The sequence below is a fragment of the Hypanus sabinus genome, chromosome 2 (assembly GCF_030144855.1).
Source record: "Hypanus sabinus isolate sHypSab1 chromosome 2, sHypSab1.hap1, whole genome shotgun sequence".
NCBI lineage: Eukaryota > Metazoa > Chordata > Chondrichthyes > Myliobatiformes > Dasyatidae > Hypanus > Hypanus sabinus.
The window spans coordinates 86,944,421-86,969,719 of record NC_082707.1 but is presented as its reverse complement, the minus strand read 5'-3'; the positions used below and the strand labels follow the sequence as shown (position 1 = coordinate 86,969,719).

The 25,299-nt window shown below is 40.5% G+C and overlaps 1 protein-coding gene across 7 annotated transcripts in view; it reads right to left on the bottom strand.

Annotated features, from left to right (window-relative positions):
* Window positions 1–25,299, bottom strand: part of LOC132380767 (serotransferrin-1-like) — a 112,494-nt gene that overhangs the window by 35,269 nt on the left and 51,926 nt on the right. For 4 of the 7 annotated variants that reach the window (XM_059949780.1, XM_059949770.1, XM_059949775.1 and 1 more), the window contains exons 2-4: window positions 6,001–6,152; window positions 3,451–3,553; window positions 2,333–2,515 (exon numbers count right to left, since the gene is read on the bottom strand). In XM_059949780.1, the coding sequence (XP_059805763.1) occupies window positions 2,333–2,515; window positions 3,451–3,553; window positions 6,001–6,066 (352 nt within the window). In that variant the 5' untranslated portion in view covers window positions 6,067–6,152. Of the gene's footprint in view, window positions 1–2,332; window positions 2,516–3,450; window positions 3,554–6,000; window positions 6,153–9,672; window positions 9,744–15,318; window positions 15,333–19,631; window positions 19,706–25,299 lie in introns of those variants that run through there. The other 3 variants (XM_059949781.1, XM_059949782.1, XM_059949763.1) reach the window with 3 other exon arrangements.

Sequence of the window (25,299 nt, the reverse complement as noted above, 5' to 3'; positions counted from 1 at the left end):
CTCCCAGCACAGAGAGTGTAGCTTCAGGGTCGTCAGTGCTTTACTCGCTGAATGCTATCAGTTTGACTGAGTTTGCTTGACATTAAAAATCATTCAATGACATTTGAAAAGTTTTAAAAAATAAAAATACTGCTAAAACATTTAAAAGTAGTCTTACACTTAAAATACTACAAAACACCATGACCTACCAATCATTTGAAGCTTAGTTAAATAACAGATAAGAATGTCCTACCTGTCTCCAAGCAGCTGACTTCTCCCAACCACCTGAATGACACTTTCATGCTTGTACAGGCCTATTCCCTACAGTCTCAATAAGCAGGCTTCTTAGCCTGAGAATGGGAAAGCCTGTGTATCAGGCTCAGTATAGAATGCAAGATGACAGCTGCTTCCACCTTATGCTCTTAGCGGTTTTGGAAACTGGGTAAGTCCCAGAAAAAGCACTGGCATTAGAGCAGCAGACCTGCCCCATTAGAACAGAAGACCAAATGCTTGATCAAAAAGATATACTTTAGAAGAGTTAGTGAAATAGAGATATTTAATGGGGGGGGGGCATGGTAGTATAAGAGCTTAGGGTCCTAGCAGCTGAAGTCATTATAATCACAAATGCAAGAAAGTCTGCTGTCCTGGTGAAGGGTCTTAGCCTGAAACATTGATCAATTCCATAGAGGCTGAGTTCCTCCAGCATTTTGTGCGTTGCTGAAGTTATTATAGCTACTGGTGGGATAATTCAATGATCCTCAACGAGCCAGATTTGGTTTCCTTTTTAGGACCAGAGATGACTATAAAAATAAAGGTGCATGCAACTGTTTAGGAATTTTAAAAAAGAATATGAATTGAAAAATTAAGGTAGTGTGATAGATATCCTGTGAAGTTCAGCAAACACAGGGAAATATAAGATTTTAGGGCAAAACATAGGATAATTTATTCAAAGGGGAGTCGAATGTGAAAGGTGGCCGAATAATGCAGTCAAGTAGCCAGATTAACTGGTAACATAAGTTAGTTATGGGTTTCAGCAGCAGAGATGGGTCCAAAGGACTTGCAGTTAGGCAAAGCTTTTAAGGTGGAATTGGACATTGAAATGCCTTAGATGTGACATTCAAAGTTCCATTTGGGGACAGGCTACAACTAGTCTGGTTAGTTTCAAACCTCTGGAAAGGAATTTGAGAGTACATGACAATATTTGTGATTTATTAATTTATTTATTGGGCTACACTATGGAATCGGCTCTTCAGCCCTTCCAGCCATGCTGGCCAGCCATCCTCAATTTAATCCTAGCCTAATCACAGGACAATTTACAATGACCAATTAACCTATCAACTAGTAGGTCTTTGGACTGTGGGAGGAAACCAGAGCACCAGGAGGAAACCCACACCATCATGGGGAGAACGGACAAACTCCTGACTGACAGTGGTGGGAATCGAACTCAGATCTCTGGTACTGTGCAGCATTGCGCTGACCACTACACTACTCTGATGGGGTTAGAAAAGTTTGTTTTTCATCATTTTCAAAGTTTGTTTCATCAAATATCACAGTTGTAAATTTTAATTTATCCAATAATGGACTTTGGTCAAACCATTAACAATTTAGATATAGCAAAGGGAATAAGAGAAGTGGGATTCGAGTCCCATTATCAGACATATTCCAGCTGACTGTCAATCCATTCACAAATCCCTCCCCTCACTAACCCCACCCCCGGCACTTCATTCAACTCCACTACTGACCAGCAGATGGATTGGATTCACCGGGTGGGTTCAATCTTTTCAATCTTTTTTAAGTTAACCTCTTTGCTACAATAGTACAAGTGAGGTAGAGAATAGCGAAAGGGGGATTCTGTAGGATTGGTACTAGGCAGATGAAGACTGGAAATGACTCAAACCAACCCAAAAGGCAAAATTATAGGCTAAAAGAAATAATAGCAAACTCATGATTGGTTACCAGTCTAACAACAATCCCATAAACTCCACCAGGACGGAAGCTTGCTATTGTATATATAAGGTAAAGACAAAACTGTACACAGCTCATGTAGTACACAATGTACTTGATCTCGAAGCCTCGTGTAGTGGATAGGCACTGATGCTTGACACTGCAAAAGGCTAACCTGCTCCGTGTGCACACAGCAAATGGAGGGTAGAGATAATGGGGAGGAAGTAGATATGAAATAGTATAAATATAATTGAAACTTTGGATCAGTGCACATTCATTCCAGAATGAGTGACTCCCATATTGCTCATCAGCTTGGAATAAACAGAAAATTTGTTCTGAAGGTAGCCTGTGTGAATTATTTTCATCGACATGGGCATTGTAAAGTTTCTGACTGAAGAAAACAACTTACATTTTTCAACTCTGTCCTCTCTGTTCCATCTTTGTGGATAAAAATTCAGAAGAGTTCCTACTGGGATGATCCAGCCACTGGATTTTTTTAGACCAGTGTGGCATGATTTCTTGCCTGCCAACTGTTTGAACGAAAAGCTGCTATCTGCTTTTACAACTGCTACAGCGTAGTAGCATGTCTCTCCTGTAACAATACAATACAGAACATTATCAGAAGCATTAAAACATACAGTAATCTCATTCATATGCAACAAGCACATTTCAATCCACTTAAATCTATTCTGGCAATAGAAAGAGGTTAAAATATATTACAACTTCTGCAGAATGCTCTGAATACACAAGTAATTATGCTTTGTAAATGTCTTAAGCAACAGAAAATAAAGTACAAAGTGAATTGTTGAAAGAACTGTGAAGTGAGATCTATCATAGGTATTGAGTATTTTGTACAAGGATAATTGCAATGCAGAAGTTACAAACAAAATTCTGGAGGAAATCAGCAGGTTACGCAGCATCTGTAGAGGGAAATGGACAGTTGATAGTTTTGGTTGATGCAGGTGCTGCCTGACCTGATGAAATTCTCTGGCATCTTGTTTGTTTCTCCAGATTCCATCATCCACAGACTCTTGCATAAAATAGTCAGCTCCATGATGGATGCCAGCCTCTGTAGTATCCAAGACATCTTCAAGGAATTGGTCTTGGAGGTAGTTGAGTTTATTTACCTCACTTTTTATTTATAAATGCTACATGGTATTTTGTTACATTTCCTATTGAACGAGGTGAGTTTAAAGGAAGTGTGGGAAGTAGAGTACTGGACAATTGAAAGCACAAAAACTAGAGCTCCAGTGTGTTGAATGTTAGAATGGGAAGTTGGAATGCAGTATGGTGACTGAGACCTGGGTAAGAGGAAAATGGAGCCCAATGAATCAGTGAAATGGGGCCGTAGTAGTGGAATGGAGTACCAGAATCAGGGCCGGGGAGTAGTGAGCAACATGGCAAACATTACTTGTGAGCCAAATGCAAATCATTATTAGATGGTAGATTATCAGCATCTTACCTAAAGTGATTTTGTTCCTTTTTGTGTATTTTGATTAATCACGTAACTTTTTTGTAAGCACTTACCCGTAGTTTGTTCCGCTGCAAGTGGCTTTAGGCGTCCTTGAGATAAAAGGCCTCCCTCATATATATCTCCGCCATCCACAGTTATAGCATCTGCTGTGCTATCCTGCAAAAAAGCATGTATTATTTATTAGAGAGCTCGTTCCTTCTTTTCAATTTTAAGATTTACTCGCGCATCAATTTTTCTCTCTGATTTTATCCCCTGTGCCATTTTGGCTATGCTGTCCTCTTCACACTTTCTATTAAAGTACATTTCTTCATACTTTATTAATTTTCAATGGGTATTTGTCTGTCCCTTTTGCCAACCTATCTATGTTCCCATGCACACAAGCACTTCTCAATGTTTACCACTGACTCAAGCTTGTGTTGTTTGCATACCTTGCACACACATATCTCAGCAAATGTACATTAAAAAAACATTAGCCCCAGATCTGATCCTCAGGGAATATTAATACAGCCACCCTTCAGTCTGGAAAATAACCATTCACCACTGATTCTGCCTTTAAGCCAATTTCTGATCCATTCTCCCTCCAGAAGTTTTAATGGAAGGGCCAATGTCAAGTCCAATTACCCCATCCTAAATGCCAAATGACTGGACCCTCTGGAACAACCTCCTATGCAGAACTTCATCAAAGGCTTTGCTAAGGTCTGTGTAGACAATATGCACTGCTTTTCCTTCATCAACATTTCTGGTAAATTCCTTGTAAAACTCTAAGTTTGGATGCACAAAGCCATGTTAACTATCCCTGATCAGACCCTGTCTATTCAAATACTTAGATATTCAGTCCATTAGATATATATCTGGGCCCTTACTTAATATATCTGTCCCGTACCAGACCAATATAATAAAAACATTTTTCAATTTTGAACTCCAACCCCCAACGATGAAGTCCAATCTGCCATTCCCTTCTGAATTACTTAAATACCAGGATATTTACTTCTTTGTGTTTCATGCATCAGAACAACTATATTCTTTGGCACTCCACTTACAGGCAGTTTGTCCTCTTAGATATCAACTTACCTTTTCAATCAAAGATGCATGACCTCAGATTCTGCAACCTCAAATTTCAATTTCAAATTTTGGCCCCTTTTACCTAAGTCCTTTCAAAGTCCAAATATCATTATTCTTGTATGTTCCCCCACTTATTTTCATGTCACAAAATATTACATTCTGTCTATTATTAAAGGCAATAAATAATTCAGGACCAAGTTCCTTGGGGAACTCCATTAATTATATCTTCCTCACCTGTAAAGAATCCATTTATTCTGATTCTCTGTCTCTATGTTTAAAATACACTTCTTCCTATATTCCAATTACTCATATTGTGCACCAGATGTTCTCACTTTTATTATCTTTCCTGCACATAACCCTTCAAATACCCTTCCTGATCTTCTGTCTGCTCTTGTCTCCCAGTAAATTGTACAGGATTACCCCTTCTCATCCCAGTAGTTCATTCTCAGCTTTATTAGCATTTAAATAATTTCCACAAATTGATCAGTTTAAATAATTTCTACAAATTAATCATTGTCACCTTGCTATCAGCTGCCTCTTTGAGCTCTTTCATACTCTTATCTTAGGCCATAAAATTTCAGTAAACCTCCAGATCAAAATGTAATTTCTATCTCAACAATCCTGGTTGGTGAGAAAGGAGGAGGGTTTTATGTTAACATGCCACAGTAATTTTGTTTTCTATTCTCATCATACATCCCTTACCTTCTATTTTAATTTTACTTTTTTTTTCCTTTAGTTGCTCCCCATTCAAACCTTTATTTGTCAAGATTATTTTATTATCCTGCTGCCATCTCACGATATTCTTAAGAGATTTCCTTTGTCCAAGTCACTTTCAAGCACAGACAGCTGCTGGAGGATTTTTTTCCCTCACTCTTAAGCATTCACTGCCTTCAAAATCTGCTATATTATTTTTCAAGGAAGAAGTAGAACTTTTGTGAAAATGGTCATGTTCTTTGACAAGAATTCACAGTAGCATTCCGGGAAATCCACTTTGTAATGTTCTCATATCTTTGGCCAAGTTTTTGGCAACCTCTCTGGAGATGCTTACTTCTTTGGAACCTGTGTTTTACAGATACTGTATATGTACAAGATATTGCCATGGAAAGTTTTCCTCAGTTAATGGCACATGAACAGTCCTAGTGATATGCTGTGGTTCTAAAATTCATCTCCATTGGCTTCAATCTGAATGTACTCAAGATCAAAGTCAGAAACATTGACCTTGTGCTACAGCAGTGCCAGTAATAAAAGCATATAAATTCTACTGCTCCTACTTAAAGCATAACTGCTCTGAGTGTGTTGCCTCCAGCAAATGTCTTACCAACCTGGTCTATGAGAAAACTGAGCCCATGCTAGTAGTCCTGTCAAATTAGAAAGGAGGACATTCACAACAACATTTGCTGGAACACATGTATTGAATATCCAATTATTACTACTATTTCTATTTACTTATATGAGTCTTATTATTAGTTCACAGTATGTTGATAACGCGGCTATAAAATAATTGATCACAATAGTCTATGACAGAACAAAATAAAGCCCACCTTGATGGCATGCAAACATTCTTTAACATTATTCCTCCTTATGCACTGCAATGAGTCTCCTTTCATTTTATTTTTCAACTCATTGCATTTTAACTTTTCTGCTTCGCTAATTACGCACCACCTGATGGAAACTTGAGCGGCACATGAAAGAGCTGGAAGAAAAAATGGAAGATTGTCAGAATTCAACTGTACATAAAGACAATTGATTTGATATGTTGGATTGGGAACACAAGGGTGAGTGTGGTAAACACAAAGTACACTGCAGATGCTGTGGTCAAATCAACATGTACAAACAAGCTGGATGAACTCAGCAGGTCGGGCAGCATCCGTTGAAATGAGCAGTCAACGTTTCGGGCTGAGATCCTTCGTCAGCACTGAAGAAGGAGGGGGCAGGGGCCCTATAAAGGAGGTGGGGGGGAGGGTGGAAGGTGCCAGGTGAAAAACCAATCAGAGGAAAGATCAGGGGGTGGGGGAGAGGATAGACAGGAGTGGTGAAGAAGGAATGTAAGGGTGAGTGTGGTGCTGTACCTGCAGCTTGCCAATTGTAGACAAGATAAACTTTTGAGGAATTAAGTCAGTACGAAGCTGCTCTGGTACTTATGAGACTTAACAAGTTAATCATGAGCTAAGGTGTTAATTTGTGATTAGAAAGCTTTGTTCAGAACATTCAAAAATGACAGGTACTGACTTTGTTAATCCGTCGTATTTTAAACAAAGGACAATATTAAGGGAGTATCACATTAAGCAGATACTATTTTCATTTTATCAAACAAATGTTGTTTGGCAGAAATACTGAGTTTTCAATGTCATTTCTGGATTAGACTGTCAACTGAAAACTCTTATTGTCCATCCAGAGTCTAGTAGCCCTTAGTGCCTCACTTAAGGGTTTCCTTTATCCATCTCCAATGCAGTAAATATTATGTTATAATGTAAACTCACTCAATAGCTTAGCATCAATTAGTGGCTAGGATTCTTGTACCACAAATTACCACAAAACTCTTTCTGAAATTGAGACTATTTAAAAGAATAACTCCTCAGAAAAAAAATAATTTTGGTACATGGGGTTTGTAGTCTATTCCTTTAAAAGAAAAGCTGCAGAAAACTGTGATTAGTCAAAAATTACTGAAAAAATTAATTCAGTTCTACCAGCCTCAGTCGGTGTTTATGCTTCACACGATCTTTCTCCAACCTCCTCACCTCTCATCTCAAGGCCTACCATATTGTTTCCTCATAGATCTCCTAATATTCCTTTAAAAGTATCTGTTTCTTTGCCTCAACTACTAATTATTGCAGGTTCCAATACCTAACCAACTTCAAACCATTAATTATTTGCTGGGGTCTAAATGAGGGAGCACAAAATGCTCCCACTAATCTTTTTTGTTCCAGCTTCAAAGGTCATCAGCCTAAAATTATGAAATGGCAAATGGAAGTATGTCATAGCAAACTGTGGCCACAGAAAGACTCCTGTAATAGCAACTGCAATCGAACGGTGGTTTCGTTTATTTTGAATGCTACCTTATCAGTTCTGTCAATTTATCAGTTATCAATTTTAAACCTAAGTCCAGAAATTAATTTAATGATTTGAGCAGGCATTAAAGGACAATTTCATGACCTTCTCTATATAATTTCAGAGCTGTTAACCCATTTAAAGTACAGATTAGTAGTTGTTAAATAGAACACACACACATAAATACATTATATTTCTGTCACTAGTCACATCAATTTCTAGACGCAGAAAGTATAACTAAAAACTGACAAGGAACGGGTAATGATTTTGTTGTTAAATTATGATGAATTATTACTTGCCACTTTAATATTAACTACAATTTGTATTTAATTTTGAAATATTGTCAAAGAGAAAGCTTTTCTCATATATGGATTTTCATCAGCAGACCATAACACATGGGGTCTGTGCAACGTGATGAATGATTCCTCTGATCTAAGTCTGTATGTTTTGGCAATTCTCTCCGTCTAACTGCATTTCTCTCTGTCTGTTCAATACACCAATAAACCATTGGTGTATTGAACTTGAGTTTTTGCTGAGCATGAGAAGAGACCGGCACTGAAGAAACAGCCGTTTCTGAGTTTGTCACTGAAATAAATTTAATGTTGTCATTCAAAGTTATGTGCATTACAAATTTGATTATTCTCCAAGTACATTTTCCTATAATTTAGAAAAAGATAACTATAAGAGAACAAGTCATAAACAGAAGAAAGTATGCAGATGCTAGAAATCCAAAGAAACACACACAAATTGCTGCAGGAACTCAGCAGGTCAGGCAGCATCTATGGAAATGAATAAACAGTCGACATTTCAGGCCAAGATCCTTTTTCAAGACTGAAAAGGAAGGGGGGCAGAAGTCAGAATAAAAAGCTGTGAGGAGGGGAAGGAGGCTAGCTGAAATGTGATAGGTGAAGCCAGACAAGTGGAAAAGGTAAAGAGTTGGAGAAGAAGGAATCTGATAGGACTGGAGAATGAACCATGGGAGAATAGGAAGGAGGACTCAGGGGGAAGTAATAGATAGGTGATAAGAGGTAAAAGTCCAGAGTGGGGAATAGAGGGAGAGGGATTTTTTTTAACCAGAAGAATACATCAATATTCATGCCAACAGTTTGGAGGTGACCCAGATGGAATATAAGGTGTTACTCCTCCATTCTGAGGGTGGCCTCACCTGGTACCAGAGGACATGTCTGAATGGGAATGGGAATCAGAATTAAAATGTTTGGCCACTAGGAAGTTCCACTTTTGCCGGATAGAGCAGAGGTGCTTAATGAAGTGATCCCTCAATTTACAACAGGTCTCACCAATGTAGAGGAGTTCACATCTGGAGTACCAGACACAATAGATGACCCCAGCAGATGTGAAGGTGAAATGTTGCCTCACCTGGAAAGGCTGTTTGGGGCTATGAATGGAGTTGAGGGAGGAGGTGCATGGGCAGGTGTGGCACTTAAGCCATTTGCAGGGATAAGTGCCAGGAGGGAGATTAGAAGGTAGGGACAAATGGACAAGGGAATCGTGAAGGAAGTGATCCCTGTGGAAAGCAGAGGGGAGAGGAGAAGATGTTTTTAGTGATAGGATCCCTTTGGAGATGGCCGAATTTGCCAAGGGTGATGTGTTGGATGTGGAGGTTGATGGGGTTGTAGATAAGGACAAGAGGACATCCATCACTGTTAAGGTGGTGGGAAGATGGGTTGAACGCTGATGTTTGGGAAATGGAGGAGATGTGGGCGAGGGTGGCATCAGTGGTGGAGAGAGGGAAACCCCATTCTTTGAAGAAGGAGGACATCTCTGATGTCCTGAATGGAAAGCTGTGTCCTGCAAACAGATGCAGCAAAGGCAAAGAAACTGAGAAAAGGGAATCAAGTCTATTTTACACCTATTTGGAGAAAAGGCCATGATTTAATCATTCTTTTCCATTATTATTCTTTCAGAGACAGTTATAATCTGCCCATTTATACCTAATGTTACTTATAAAATTCCCAGAACATTTACTCCAAATCTTTTGTAATCAAGAGAAAATCTTAACATATTATTTGGTCTGTGCTGCTGAAAACAAAATTTTGTTTCGTTCATTTAAAAAGCAAATATTTAAATAAACATGTTATCAATGAATAATATAATTGAAGAAATAATTTCAGATAAATTCCTTCAAAACCAATGTTAATACTCACAAATAACTCCAGAAATTATAATGGTGAAAAGCAAATTCATCCTGCCAAGTTGTAGATTGACTGAATAGAGAAGTCACGTTGGCTTGTCACAAACCTGCATTAGCAGTTTGAGACAAGACTTCCGTGCTCTTTCCCTGCCTTTATACTGCCGAGAAATTGCTATGTTAGCAGAACAAGAGATAAAACTCATGTTGACTTGTTTGTATTATATTTTGCCAGTGGACCTATCTGGACTCATCCCCACATCTAACACAATCATCTAATCTTTGTTTGATCCAGAAGGATTGCAGAATGGGAACAGAGTACAAACTTAGGGAAGCCTAAGAGATATTTTTCTTCCTCTTGATAGCAGCAGGGATAGATGGCACATAAAAATAGTAGAGTCTAGCAAATCAGAGAAATTATTTTACAACATTTGAATTTCTCCTTTCCATTCTTCTCTACAGTATGAACTCTTTTCATGACAGAACATGAAAAGAGTTTATATAGAACACAGAAAAATACAGCACAGGAGCAGGCCCTTCAGCCCACAGCGTTGCACCAAACCAGCTAAGAAGTAAATTAAAACAAAATTAATCCCTCCAACCTATACAATATCCATATCCCTCCATCTTCCTCATATTCATGTGTATCTAAACAACTCTTTAAAAGCCTCTAATGTATTTGCCTCTACCACCATACCAGGCAGTACACTCCAGGCATCCACTCTCTAAGTGAAAATTTACCCCAAATATTCCACTTTGAACCTACCCCCTCTCACCTTCAATGCATGCCTCTGATATTAGACATGTCTACCCTGGGAAAAAAGTACTCCTTGTCTACTCTGTCTATGCCCCTCATAATCTTATAAACATCCATCAGATCTCCCTTCAATCTCTGCAGCTCCAAAGAAAACAACCCAAGTTTGCCCAACTTCTCATAATAGCACATGCCCTCTAAGCCAGGTGGCATCCTGGTAAACCTCTTCAGCACCTTCTCCAAAGCCTCAATGTCCTTCCTACAGTGAGGTGACTAGAACAGTTAAGGGTCTTGCCCTTAACAGTGTGCTGTCTTCTTGCATTTGCCCTATCAGGGTGCAATGGCTCACAATTATGTGGGTTAAACTCCCTCTGCCATTTTTCTGTCCATATCTGTAACTGATCTATATCATGCTGTATTTCCCACCAGTCTTCTGCACTATCCAGAACTCCACCAATCTTGGTATCATCCATAAACTTACTAACCCACCCTTCTACATTTTCATCCAGGACATTTATGTACATCAGTAACAGCAGAGCTCCCAGCACAGATCCCTGTGGAACTCCATTAATCACAGACCTCCAGCTCCATTAACTCCCTTCAACCACTACCCTTTGTACTCTATGGGCAAGCCAGTTCTGAATCCAAACAGCCAATTCCCTTGGACCCCATGTATCTTAGTCTTCTGGATTAGCTTCCCATAACTGACTTCATCAAATGTCTTACTAAAATCCATGTAGACAACATTCACTGCCCTACCCCCGTCAATCTCATCATCTTGTCAAAAAATTCAATCAAGTTGGTAAGATACAACTTGCCACACACAAAGCCATGCTGGCTCTCCCTAATAAGGCCGTGGATTTCCAAATGCTCATATATCTCATCCCTAAGAATTTTCTCCAGCAATTCCCTACAATTGACATGAGACTCACAGGTCTATAGTTCCCAGAGTTTTCCCTTGTTCTCTTCTTAAATAGGGGTACATTAGCCACTTTCCAGTCCTCCAGGACCTCTCCTGTGCCTAGAAAATACTGGCCAAGGCCCCAGTCTCTTGCCTCCTTCAATAACCTGGGGTAAATCCCATCAGGCCCTGGGGCATCCACCTTAATACTCATTTGTTTAATTTAATCAGCTGTTCTCTGTTATAGGGTTTCCTTTTTTCAACTTTCTTTGATAATTTAAGTTCAATGTTTAATCTTGCATTTAGAACAGAAGTGTAAACTCAAGGAACGTAAACTCAACCTCTCTATTTTGTATCTGCTTTATCTTCTGGAATAAGCATTCTGTAAAACTGGTCCACGAACTCTCAGAAAAGTAATATAATTTCTGTACTCTGATGCTTTGTATTGAGATGGGAGAATGTTTTTGAAATATCCCACATAAAGAAGGTCTTTCTATTCTATATTGTTGGGGTTATATACTTCAGATGAACTCATGTGGCTCAAATTTGCTTTTTCAGCATTTTTTTGTTTGTTTATTGAGATACAGTGCTGAATAGGCCCTTCTGCCCTTCAAGCCTGGCAATCCCCCAATTTAATGCAAGCCCAATCATGAGACAATGACCAATTAACCTACCAACTGGTATGCCTTTGGACTGTGGGAGGAAAGTGCATCACCCAGAGGAAACCCATGCAATCACAGAGAGAACGTAGAAACTCCTTACAGGCAGCAGCAGGAATTGAACCTAGATTGCCTGTAATGTCAAGCGCTGTGCAAACCTCTACACTACTGTGCCATCCCAATTTTTCTTTTAATCTTCATCTTTTTCAGTTTTCTGTTGAAAAAGATTTCTGTCACAAGCACAGTTTTTAAAATTTTCCTCAGTCTCTTCACTTTGATTCCTTTTGTTGCCATCTCAGTGTTTCTCTATTCTGTGCCAAATTTCCTAGGCTTTCCCTTTTTAAAAATGGTGGGGACACTTATCTGATTCAGGCATTATCCTAGATTAAACTCTTCTCGGGTTTCCAGCCAGGTACAGGTATCAATTTTAACTGATTTTTTTTCCTCCAAAAATACTTTATTCAGAAATATTACAAAATAATTTACATAGAAAAAACCATTTGTTAAATCTGAGTCTTTATGCAATAAATAAAGTTATTTACAATAAATTATGTGTTGACTCTCTGTTCCTATTCAAATTAAAGATGTTTACAATAAAACATTCATTGACTCTCAAATTTTAGTCAAGGATTAAAGACAATAAGATAAAATTGTTAATGATAAACATCCAAGTGTTGACTCTCATTCCTTTACCGAAGTTTCTTTACAGTCTATACATTTCCAGCCACTCCTGGGGCACCATGTTGACTCATCTATCCACACCACTAATGAGGAGTATTCTCCTCTCCACCTGACCCCTCCCACTCCCACAGGTGATGAACCTTAAACTGTGGTCCTTCCCCAATGGGCCTTCACGGTGGCTGCACCAAGTTTGAGTGCATCCCTCAGCATGTATTCCTGCAGGTGAGAATGTGCCAGCCGGCAGCATTCAGCCACAGGCATCTCCATGTGCTGGTAGACCACCAAGTTTCAAGCTGACCAAAGAGCATCTTTCACCGAGTTGATGATCTGCCTGCAGAACCGGATGTTTGTCTCCGTGTGCGTCTCCGGGAACAGCCAGTAAATCAGGGAGTCCTCAGTTACGCAGCTGCTGGGCATGAATCTTGACACCATCCCTTCCATCCTCTTCTACACCTTTTTCACAAACCCACAGTGTGCAAAGAGGTGAGTCACTGACTCCACCTCATTGCAGTCCTCCCGTGGGCAACAGGATGTAGACATGACATTCTGGGTGTACAGGAAGGATCTGATTGGGAGGGACCCTCTCACCGCCAGCCAGGCAAGGTCTTGGTGCCTGTCTGTGAGGTCTGGCGAAGAGGCATTTTGCCAGATGAACTGGACAGTCTGCTCACGGAACCACCCCACTGAGTCCATCACATCCTTCTCCTGCAGGACAACCTTAGGGAAGAGGATGCCTCAGTTGCTCCTCACAGACAGACATACTGAGGATCTGCAGGTCCTTCTATGCCGGTCTGTACGACAAAAAATCCACAGACTCTACAGCCTCTTGCAACTTCCTGTCATCTATTGTACAGGTCTTAGACAATGGCAAGCAGGAGAGTCTGGAGCAGCCACTGACCCTGGACAGGCTCCACCCATTCCTTTGAGTTGAGTAAGATTCCTGGAAGCGACGGCTTACCGGTTGAGTTGTATTCAAACTGAACAGGCCCTGACCTGCAGGAAGTATACAACGCTATGCTTCTGGCGGGCAGTATGTCAGAATCCATGAGGAAAGACATCATCACCCTCATCTACAAGCAGAAGGGGGAAAAGGAGGACATTAGGAATTGGAGGCCCATCTCTCTCCTGAATGTGGACTACAAGATCCTGTCCAAGGCTGTCGCCAACAGGGACAAGTCTGCTCCTGAGCAGGTGATCCACCCGGACCAAACCTGTGCTGTACCGGGCAGGAAGATCTCAGACAGCCTCGCCCTGCAGCGGGATACCATTGCCTACATGCAGGACGGGGGGGGGGGGGGGGGTGGACGCCTGCCTGGTCAGCTTGGACCAGGAGAAAGCCTTCAACAGGATATCGCACACATACATGGCGGATGTACTCTCCAAAATTAGTTTTGGGGAGGAAATCTGGAATTGGATCAATCTGCTCTACACAGTCATCTGTAGTGCAGTCCAGGTCAACGGGTAGGAAACAGACAGCTTCCCCATCAGGTCTGGAGTCAGACAGGGCTGCCCTTCCTCCCTTCTTGTTTGTGTGCTGCATAGAACCCTTTGCTGAGGCCATCAGGAGGGATGAGGGCATAAGAGGGGAAGAACTGGCAAGAGTGGACTGCAAAGATGAAACAGAAACTGGGACTGTGGGGAGGGCATTCCCTTTCAATAACGGGCAAGAACCTGGTCATCAGGTGTGAGGTGCTCTCAGGTCTGTTGTACTTGGCGCAGGTGTGGCTAGTCCCCCGCTCCTGCATTTTGGAAATCACCAGAGCCATCTTCAGATTCGTCTGGGGATCGAGGATGGAGTGAGTCAGACAGGCTGCCATATACAAGTCCCTGGACAATGGGGGCAAGAATGTCCCCAATGTCGCCCTCACCCTGATGGCCAGCTTCGTGTGTGGCTGCATCAGGTTGTGTGTGGATCTCAGGTATGTGGGCACCAAGTACCATTATGTGCCCAGGTTCTACCTGTCGCCCTGGCTACGAAGGATGGGTCTGGCCCTTTCCCGTGCAACACCCCTGTCATTGCCACCATATCTGTCCTTCGTAGAAAATTCCTTCCAGGTCAACGCCTTTGACCACAGGGCTATTAGACAGTGGTCTGTACCTCGTGATTGGTTAGTCCTCATCTAATCATGTTTCCGCTCTCCCACTTTGTTTACAATTGATGGTGGGATAGCAGATACCTGATTGGATGAGGCCTAACCAATCAGGAGGGATGGACGATGGGAGTATATATACCGCCGGACCAGACACACCCAGGCACCATCCCTGATGAAGATGGCAGAACTTGTCAAAATGTCAGTTAAAATTGATACCTGTACCTGGCTGGAAGCCTGAGAAGAGTTTATTTGCCATATTTGCTGGGTAAGTACTACATCCTTTTTCATTATTTTAAAGATACTCATTCAGGATGAGGTTGACACAAGGTGCTGCCATTTGATCACTGTGAGCATGCCAGGGAACTTGATACAGTTTCTACTCATACTTCTACAAACTCTTCTGTCAAGCCCGCAAAACCAGGCACCTCCCAGTCTCCACCCAGAAAACGGGAATCACCTGCCACTCATTTCCAACTCACCAGCTTCAGCCTATTTAAACCCACCTCTCATCCATAATCCTGGTTCACCTTTCAAACTAGCCAACCTCAACCAGCTGCTCCTAGCCCTTAGTTACCTTGTTGCCTGTGAGTTTAGTATCCCATCTCTCTTATCCTGTGGCCTTCGCAGTTGATGATTAAACTTATTGCTCACCACTAAGTTATATCCACTGCTCTGCTTTTAGGTCAAACCTCCTCTACATTTCCTGGCACTACATAGAACACCAAAAGCATTTATCGTATGTGAAAATATTATTCATTTTTCTGGTCTGCAAATTTAAAGACCATCTGTGGGTCTTAATCTCCAACTTTTTCCCTTGACATTGAAGGACTCAGGACCCAAGGTAAAATATCCATTTAGTTAAGGATATTAACTGATTTTTTTTGCTAGCCAAGTAACTTTCTTGGGAGTGCAAACACGAGGAAATCTGAAGATGCTGGAAATTCAAGCAACACACATAAAATGCTGGTGGAATGCAGCAGAGAGGTTAGGTAGTATGTTAGCTCCCAAAAGGCTTGAGTCTTCTCCATCATTAGGATTCCCAAGAACATCCTCATCACGAATCTAAATTTATGGAGCATTGTATTTAATAACCATGAACCCAAAGTGTTATTAATCAAGCGGTACAACAATAAAGTTTTAAGTGTATTTATAATGTCACATTTTTAATATATTCACAAATCTTTCACAGCCAGAAAAACTACGCATCAGAAATTAGAGTTTATATAAATAACATTAACAGAATAGAAAAACACAAATCTGCAGTTCCAATCAATTACAAAATTACATCTCTTGTTTATGAAATCAGGCCAGTTTGATCTGGAAACTTATTTCAGAACTTAAAAAAAATGAGAAAAACACACTATTCCTTTGCGTCACTTTCCACCATAAAAAAGTAATATAAAAGAATATGCCTTGCGAAAAAAAATCCTGATGTTTTAACCAATGTGAATCATTTTAACCAGGGTGAATCATAGTTTATACTGACTATCAAATATTTACTGATGCATTGCAGACTCCATGCTTTCTGGTTTTGCAATATTTACTGAGCTGTATTGACCTTGCGACAGCTATAAAGTTGCAACAACCTGTGATAAAAGCTTCTGGATTTCTCTTTCTGATTCTTGTAATTCTTTTGCAAGACTTACCACAGTCGTGTTAACTATTTGTTTCCTCATTGTTGCAAGAACATTTTAAGCATTATTAATTGGAAAAGATAAATATTAGATATGAGGGTTAGCAACAGGTACTCATAGTTCACATATGCATGAACATGTAAATTCTGAACAAGCTCTCTGCTACTCCACAATAAGCATCTTTATGTTTAGAGACGCAATCTAACTTGTCTCTCAAATGTCACTAATACAGGTAATCAGTTCAGATTCATTCATTTATTTATCACACGTGCATAGAAACATAGTGAAATGTGCTGGTTGCATTAACAATCAGCACAATTTAAGGATGTGCTGGGGGCACACATTCCTGCACCAACACAGCACACCCACAATGCCCAGCAGAGCAACACAGAACACAGCAAACAACAAAGGCAAAACAACCCCCTTTCCTCCTACCCCTCCACCCACCCAACTCAGGCCCTCGGGCCTCTATCAGATTCACGGACAATGGAATGCAAACTTCCCCGGAGAACGTCAAACTGGAAGATCCAGGGTTCCAACTTCTCAACTTCCGATGAAACTTTTCTCTTCCATCTTCAGTACCGACTCCAGGTCCAGCTGATGAATGGACCCTGAACTCTAGGCCTTGGGCTCTGGGCTTGCCGACTCACATTCCTAAGGGATCACTGTCTCTCGTCCCTCCAGCTCACGTGGACATGCAATCCCAGGACTCGCTGACCTAGGGGAATTTGCTGACCACCTGCCCACACCTTCACTGGCCCCCGTCCACAACACTTTCCAGCCCGACATCCACGGATACCCTTTGCCAGCTTTCGTGCACAGAATCGGGTCTAAGACTCCGGATGCCCTTTGATCCCTGTCCACATCACTGGCTTTCAAGCACACAGTAGAGGCCTGGACTCCAGATGTCCTTTGTCATTCATTTATGTTGCTGGCATTGAAAGACAGAGCAGGGGCCAAGACTCTGCCCAGATCTCTAACTCCTCTACATCCCTGTCCCTAAATTCTAATCTGACCTCTAACACATCCCTCTGAACTTCAGAAAGAACTAATCTGAGCCACGACCTCTATGGAGACTGAAACTCAATGCCAACTTGACTGGAAGTTCTAGATTAGGTACAGCAATATATGGCTTCTTTCCAAACTTGCCCAACAAGTTCTTAAAAATGAAAAATGAGAGAGGCTTGAAATCCGAAATATAAAAAGAAAATGCTAGAACCATCCAGCAAGCCAGGCAGCATCTGTGGGAAGCAAAACAGAGTTGATGGTGCTGGATGAAGACTCTTCATTGCAACCGGGAAAGACAAAAACAAACTAGTAGAAAAACTATTTTCTTTTTTGGTTGTAATTATGTTTTGTCACTCCAAAACATAAAACTAATCAAAAGAAAAACATGGAGCCGGGCATAACTGTGTAGATTTAGTCTTAATGTAGCCAGACACGCACTTATGATGTGGTGGCATGATGACATATGCCATTCACATACCTTTACATATAACCTGCAATGAATTTTTTAAACAAACAATATTTAATCACTTTATTTACAATATTATAATATTAAACACAAAACAGTAATGACCTGAAAGATTAAATCAGTTTCTCTTTCCACAAACACTGCCTGACCTGAGTGTTTCTGGCATTCTCCGTTTTTATCTTGTAACAAATGAACTCATTAAGTATTAACCCCTGCACTTGACCACGAATTATTTTGGATTTTTTGAAAAGTTCACAAACGTCATGATTATCAGCTAGTTTTGGATATTCAACTCTTTCTTCCCACTACTTGTGTTTAGCTTACAGTTTATTGCAAGACAACCTTCAGAGGCCTGCAGATAAGTTATCTTTCCATTTGAGATTGAGCAATGTTTCCTGCCCAAAATTGCAAAAGGGGTGTCACTTGTTTATTGGAGGAAATATGAGGATAGCACAGGAATATCACCTTTGAGATTGACGATCAGCCATGATCTTTTTGAATGGCATAGAAGACCCGAGGAAGCAAGCTGGCTAGAAATCACATTGAACAGTTTTTTTAAGTAATTTGTTCTGGATTATTTTATAACAATCCTGAAATTTGCAACTGCACTTCTTGATAGGATCCAAGCTAGCATATTTGACATGTTCTCAACATCAGACACACAGTTAATAATGAAACACATAATGCAACTTAATGTTTTGGTAGATCATAGAAGTGCAGGCCCTTCAACCCATGATGCTGTGCCAACCTTTTAACCTATTCCAAGATCAATGTACGTTTCCTTTCTGTATAACTCTCCATTTTTGTCTGCATGTGTATCTAATAGTCTCTTAAATATCCTAATGCATCTGCTTCTAATACCACCCCTAGAAGTACATTCCTTGTAGACACCACTCTTGCGTAAAAACAAACTACCTCTGATATCCTCCTTTACTTTCCCCCAATCACCTTAAAAGACGCCCTCTAATATTAGCCATTTGCAACCTGGGGAAAAGGTGCTGGCCACCCACTCTATCAATGCATCTCATTATCTCACACACCTCTATCAAGTCAAGTCTCATCCTCCATCACTCCAAAGAGAATAGCCCTACGTTGCTCAACATTTCCTGACAAGCCATGCCCTCCAATCCTGGCAGCACCCCGGCAAATCTCCTCCGTGCCCTCTCTGAAGCTTACACATCCTTCCATGCTGAGGTGACCAGAACTGAACACAATACTCCAAATATGGTGTAACCAGAGTTCTAAAATAAATTGGAGTGCCCAGTTCTAGCAAACGAATGTCATTTTGATAGCCGCAGAAAGTGCAGTTTTCCATTTGCTCTGGGTTCTGTTAAGGAGTAAACTAACTAATAACAGGAATCCCAGGTAACCTTCAAAGATGCCCCAAGGCTCTGTCCATGCTTTCTGTAAAGTGTTCAGAGTCATTTCCTACTACTACTTAGTTTTCTGTTTAAAATATAAAACAATTACTATTCACCAAGGCTATCTCAGTGGCCATACTACTCAACATCCCTTGAATAATAACATAAAGCAAGTTGTAGCATGTAAGCAAGAGGAAATCTGCAGATACTGGAAATTCAAGCAACACACACAAAATGTTGCAGGTCAAGCAGCATCTATAGGGAGAAGCGCTGTCGACGTTTCGGGCCAAGACCAGACGAAGTTTGAGGATTCAGGTAGAAGTAGTACACAAACTCTCAAAGCTGAAGACCATTTCTTTCTAAAGCAGCAAAGAGCTGTGATGTTATCTTAATTTGTCAGGGGAACAATGGAGCATACCTTATAACAGCCTACTGGCATTTTCAAGAGTTCCTTATCCACAGAGCTCAATGTCCCAGCAGAAAGTTTCGGTCCTGAAGTGGATAGACTTAATTAGCAACATTAATCTGAGTTAGCACATCTGGACTAGCAAAATGATGGAATCCAGATCCAGAAACAAATTCAAATACAGTGGACTAATTCTGGTTAATTGTGACCAGTACATTTTGGCCCATTTAAGTGGCTGCCCCAATTAGCCGAAATTTCATGGAAATAGTTAAAAGGGTATAAAAAAGACAAACTACCATTTAACTGAGTAGCAGGTTATGTATCTATATGAAATACAGAATAAAGGAAAACATTGACAATATAACTACAGTACTATAAAACTATAGTTCCTAGTAATTATAGACGGGTGAATTTATACAGTGTACACTACTGTGTTCTTTTGATTAACTTCAAATGAACAAAATCAGCAAGACACACTAGTGTAGAGAATAGATTGTCTTCATACCACACTTTTGACAATTAAACCTCCCAAATGTTCATTTTCATTGTAACATTTAGAATTATACATTAAAATTCTTCATAGTTCCTAACTTCTAAGTCATATGATTTTCACTCCTGGCCACCTCTCTCGCTCCAAGCCTGAATGTTTGAAACTGCAGTGAGCAAAACAGATCTGAATTGTCTTACTGCTCATTTCTCACCAACTTTTAGAGACAACAGTCATGTGATTTGAACACAAACACATATTACTGATGCTATTTAAAGACTATTCTCTAACCCTGGTTGTAGTATCGAACAGCTACACAGTGCACGCGACTGATGCTAGCTAGAAACTGTTCGGCAACAGTCTCCTGACCAATTAAGAGGCAGTGTCCCAAATAAATGAAGGGAATCCTGGCTATTTTCTCAAATTATTTTTCTTCTTTAAGAGTTGTCACAAATAAGTGGCTTCCCCCTATTAACCATTGGCCTAATTAAACAAAATACACTGAAAATGCAAAATACTGCATTATTTCATCTAGAAAATATTCTTTTCAGTTCCCGTCTAATTATTAGATTAAATTTCTCTCCAAAATCACATTTGTATTATAATATATCTCTGTAACAACCGTCTTTTCACTTGGTCTGATCACCTGCAAGATCCCAACAAGTAGATACGAGCAAATCCCCCCAGCCCCAACCAACTTGATTTCACCTGTCACCTTCCAGTTTGACCTCCTTCTGCTCCCCCCACCTTCTTACTCTGGCATCTTCTGATGAAGGGTATCGGACCAAAACATCAACTGTTTATTCATTTCCATAGACGCCGGTTTTGCTGGCTGGTGGTGCTGTGGCATCTGCAGCAGACTTTGAGGCAAATGGTCCTGAGCCTCAGGTTCGAATCCGACTGGCTATTTGCAAGTTTTCCATCCGTGCTGGGTTGAGTGTCTAACTAACAACTCAGCCTTGTAAAAAACAGACAAATGCTAAAGGTTGTCGCCTGATGCGCCGCAAGGCGTGGAGAGGAACAACAATAAATGCTGGTAGATCTGTTGAGTTCCTCCAGCATTTTGTGAATGGTGGATCAGATTCAATTGGCCAAACAGCCTTCTTGAAACTTATTGAGATAATCAAGAGATGACTGAAACCTACGTGAACAGCATGGTCATGCAAATGAAACAATGCATAAGATTACCCCATTTAGCAAAATTAAACAAATAAGTTATAAACTATCTGGATTCTGAGATGTTCATGGGGAAGAACACTAACAATGTGGTGTTAACTAAATTTAGTTTATCATTTGAATATTCTTCATAATATTTCAGTAAGGACCTTATGATCTTTTTAAGATTTACTTTTTATAATTTGTACACATTTCAGTTAACCATAAGACATTGGACAAGAATTAAACTATTTGCCCCATTATGGCTGATCCATTTTTCCTCTCAACCTCATTTTCCTGCCTTTTTCCTGTAACCTTTCATGTCCTGACTTTCAAGAAACTATCAACCTCCACCTTAAATACACCCAATGACCTGTCCCCCATAATTGCCTATAGTAGTGAATTCCAGAGATTCACCACCCTCTGGCATAAGAAATTCCTCCTCATCTTCATTCTAATGGATGTCCCTCTATTCTGAGGCTGTGTCCTCTGGTCCTAGACTCACCCACCATAGGAGACACCCTCTCCACATCCACTCTATCTAGGCCTTTCTAAATTTGATAGGTTTCAATGAGATGCCCCCTCATTTTTCTAAATTCTAATGAGTACAGGCCCAGAGCCATCCAATGCTCCTCATACAATAACCCTTTTTTCCCAGAATCATTCTCATAAACCTCCTCTGAACCAGTTTTGCTCACAGTACTCCAAATGAGGTCTTACCAGTGCTTTATAAAGCCTCAGTATTACATACTTGCTTTTATATTCTAGTCCTCTTGAAAAGAGTGTTAATATTGCATTTGCCTTCCTCACCCCATTTAGAAAAAAGCCCACACTTTTATTCCTTCCACCAAAGTGCAGGACCATACACTTCCCAACACTGTATTCCATTTGTTAATTCTTTGCCTATTCTCGTAATTTGTCTAAGTCTTTTTGCAGACTCCCTGCTTCCTCAACTTACCTGCCCTTCCACCTAGCTTCATATCATCCACAAACTTGGCCACAGAGCCATCAATTCTAGCATCCAAATCACTGATATAAAACCTTAAAAGAAGCGGTCCCAACACAAACTGCTGCAGAACATCTTCAGTTTTTCGGTGTTTCCCTTCTTGGGGCCAATTGCGGGTGGATGATCTGTTAATTTTTGTGTATAAGAGTGGGGTTTGGGCATTTGCTGCTACTCCTGCTGTTCTTTTCTGCGAGTGAGGGTGTCAGAGATTGGGGATTATTATGTATGGGGGTCGGTAATTATTACTGTGGCTGATTTTTGCTGTGAGGAGGGGGAATTTTGGGGTCTGCGAGTTTTGTTTCTTTTCTTTTTCATGCGGGGGGAGTTGATGCCTTTTCTTTCATCAACACCCATGGTCTTTCTGTATTTAATGGCTATCTTGAGAAGACAAATATCAGAGTTATATTGTACATGCATACTTTGACATTAAAATGAACCTTTGAACACCACTTATCACCAGAGGCCAACCAGATAAGCTTCCTTTTATTCCCACCCTTTGCCTCCTGCCAATTAGCCAATCTTCCTTCCATGCTTTTTTTTCCTGTAATACCATGTGCTCTTATCTTAAGTAGCCTCATGTGGTACCTTATCAAAAGTCTTCTGAAAACCCAAATACACAACATCCACTGATTCCCCTTTGTCTATCCAGCTTGTTATTTCCTCAAAGTATCCCAACAGATTTGACAGGCAAATTTTTGCCATAAGGAAACCATGCTGACTTTGGCCTATTTTGTCATATGCCTCCAAGCGCCATAAGACATCATCCTTAATAATCCACTCCAACATCTTTCCATGTTGGTCATGCTAACTGGCCTATAATTTATTTTCTTTTGTCTCCCTCCACTCTTGAAGAGTAGAGTGACACTTGCAATCTTCCAGTTCTCCGGAACCATGCCAGAACCTAGTGATTTTTAGAAGATCATTACTAATGCCCCACAATCTCTTCAGCTATTCCTTTCAGAACCCTGTGGTGTAGTCTTTCTGGGGCAGAACTACGAAGGTATGTAACAGCGACTCTTCCGAGCTCATCTGTGGAAACAGCTTTAATTTCTAACTTTGATGTCTCCTTTTTCTTTTTCAGGATGGATGGAGTTCTGTCGAAGACCCTGACATGGAGTTACACTCAGACTTCAGTTCTTTGCAGTGGTGGAACCTGCTCCTGGCGACTCACAACTAGCCACTTTTCAATATCCCAAGGACATAGCCTAGAAGGCAAGCACATCTTTGGGGTTCTGAAGCTTTGCAGTCCCATGAACAAGTCGAGTCTATATCAGTGTTGCCGATGAAGTGTTGCAGGAGAAAATGGAATATCGGGAACAGTGGATCAGCTGTCAGGGGCTCAGTACTCGGTGAATCACACATGGTCTCGGTCAGTCTCTCCCTCACGTTGGTGGGGGAGAGTTTGTTGCCAATTCTCCAATCAGAGAACTTCAGGAAAAATACCTCACAGCACATTTTATCATCACAAATCAGCAAGTTTATGTCTCCCCTCTCACTGCCCCTTTATTAAGGAGAGAGAGAGCATGTTGTTTGCCGAATTGTCGGATGAACAATTTTTGGTGTACTGCAGATCTTGGTCTTTATTGGGGGCTTTGCTATTGCTTGCTTGGTGGGTGGAGGGTGCTGGTGCTTTCTGCTGAATTAAGTGTCCCCTTCCAATCAGCTTTGGCCAACTCCTCTGTCATGCCTCTATAATATCCTTTACTCCACTGTAACACTGATACATCTGACTTCCTCTCAAGTTGCAGGGTGAATTCTATCATATTATGATCACTGTCTCCTAAGGGTACCTTTACCTTAAGCTCTCTAAACAATTTGGGTTCATTGCACAACACCCAATCCAGAACAGCCTTTCCCCTAGTGGACTCAGCCACAAGATGCTCTAAAAGGCGTTATAATTATTTTTATCTTAAGATCCAAGATCACCACCAACCTGATTTCCCAATCTACCTATATATTGAAATCCTCCATGACTGTCATAACATTGCCCTTTTTACGTGCCTTTTCTATCTCCCATTTTCATTTCCAGCCCACATCCTGGCTACTGTACAGTAACTTGTATTAGGGTCTTTTTACCCTTGCAGTTTCTTAACTCTACCCGAAAAGATTCTACACCTTCTGATCCAATATCAGCTGTTAACAGTGATCATATACAAGTTGTGTCACTGTACAAGCCAAAATGAGCATGGATTCTGTACACACATGACGACATTCCATTGCTGGTTAGTGAACAGTGACTTTTGATTTTCCCTCTGTATCTCACTCATCACTTGCTTGTCCAGGAATCTAGATATCAACTACAATTCACACTTACTGCTTCTCCAGCACTGTCCAAAGAATTGCAGGTCTTGCTATACCTCAGCCCCCAGATTGGACACCACAATGTAGTTTATTTCAGGGTTCTTCTACTTGTAGTCATTGAGATATCTGCTATTCTATATGCAGAGATCCAGTGTGGAGATCAAGATTGCTTCCATTTTTCTGGCCTGAAGATCAGTTCAGTTGTTGTCACTGATTTGTGATTTGTATCACAGTCCACAGCTCAATGCTCATGATATCATATAGGTTACAGATGCTCTATGCATGAGAAAGTGACTTTGTAGACTTTAACTATTGTAAACATAAGAGATACTGCAGATGCTAGAATTCTAGAGTAAAACACACAAACTGCTGAAGGAACTCAGCAGGTCAGACAACATCTATGGCAAAGAATAAAAAGTCAACATTTCATGATAAATGAATCCTGATGAAGGATTTATTAATTTCTATGGACTTTAAATAGACTATGCTACTCATCCAATTATTTTTCAATATCTACACAACAAAGGGACTGAGGAGGTAATCATTCCTCATGTGATAATATGACTCAAGGAATTATAATTACTCCATTGGTTTTGTATATCCATCGAAGAAGAATACACCTCTGGACAGGCATTCAACCCACAACGCTAGATGCCAATTTATACTAAATGTCCTCTTACTGAGTAGCACCCATGTCCCTCCACCCTCTTTATAGACGTGCATCTAAGAAA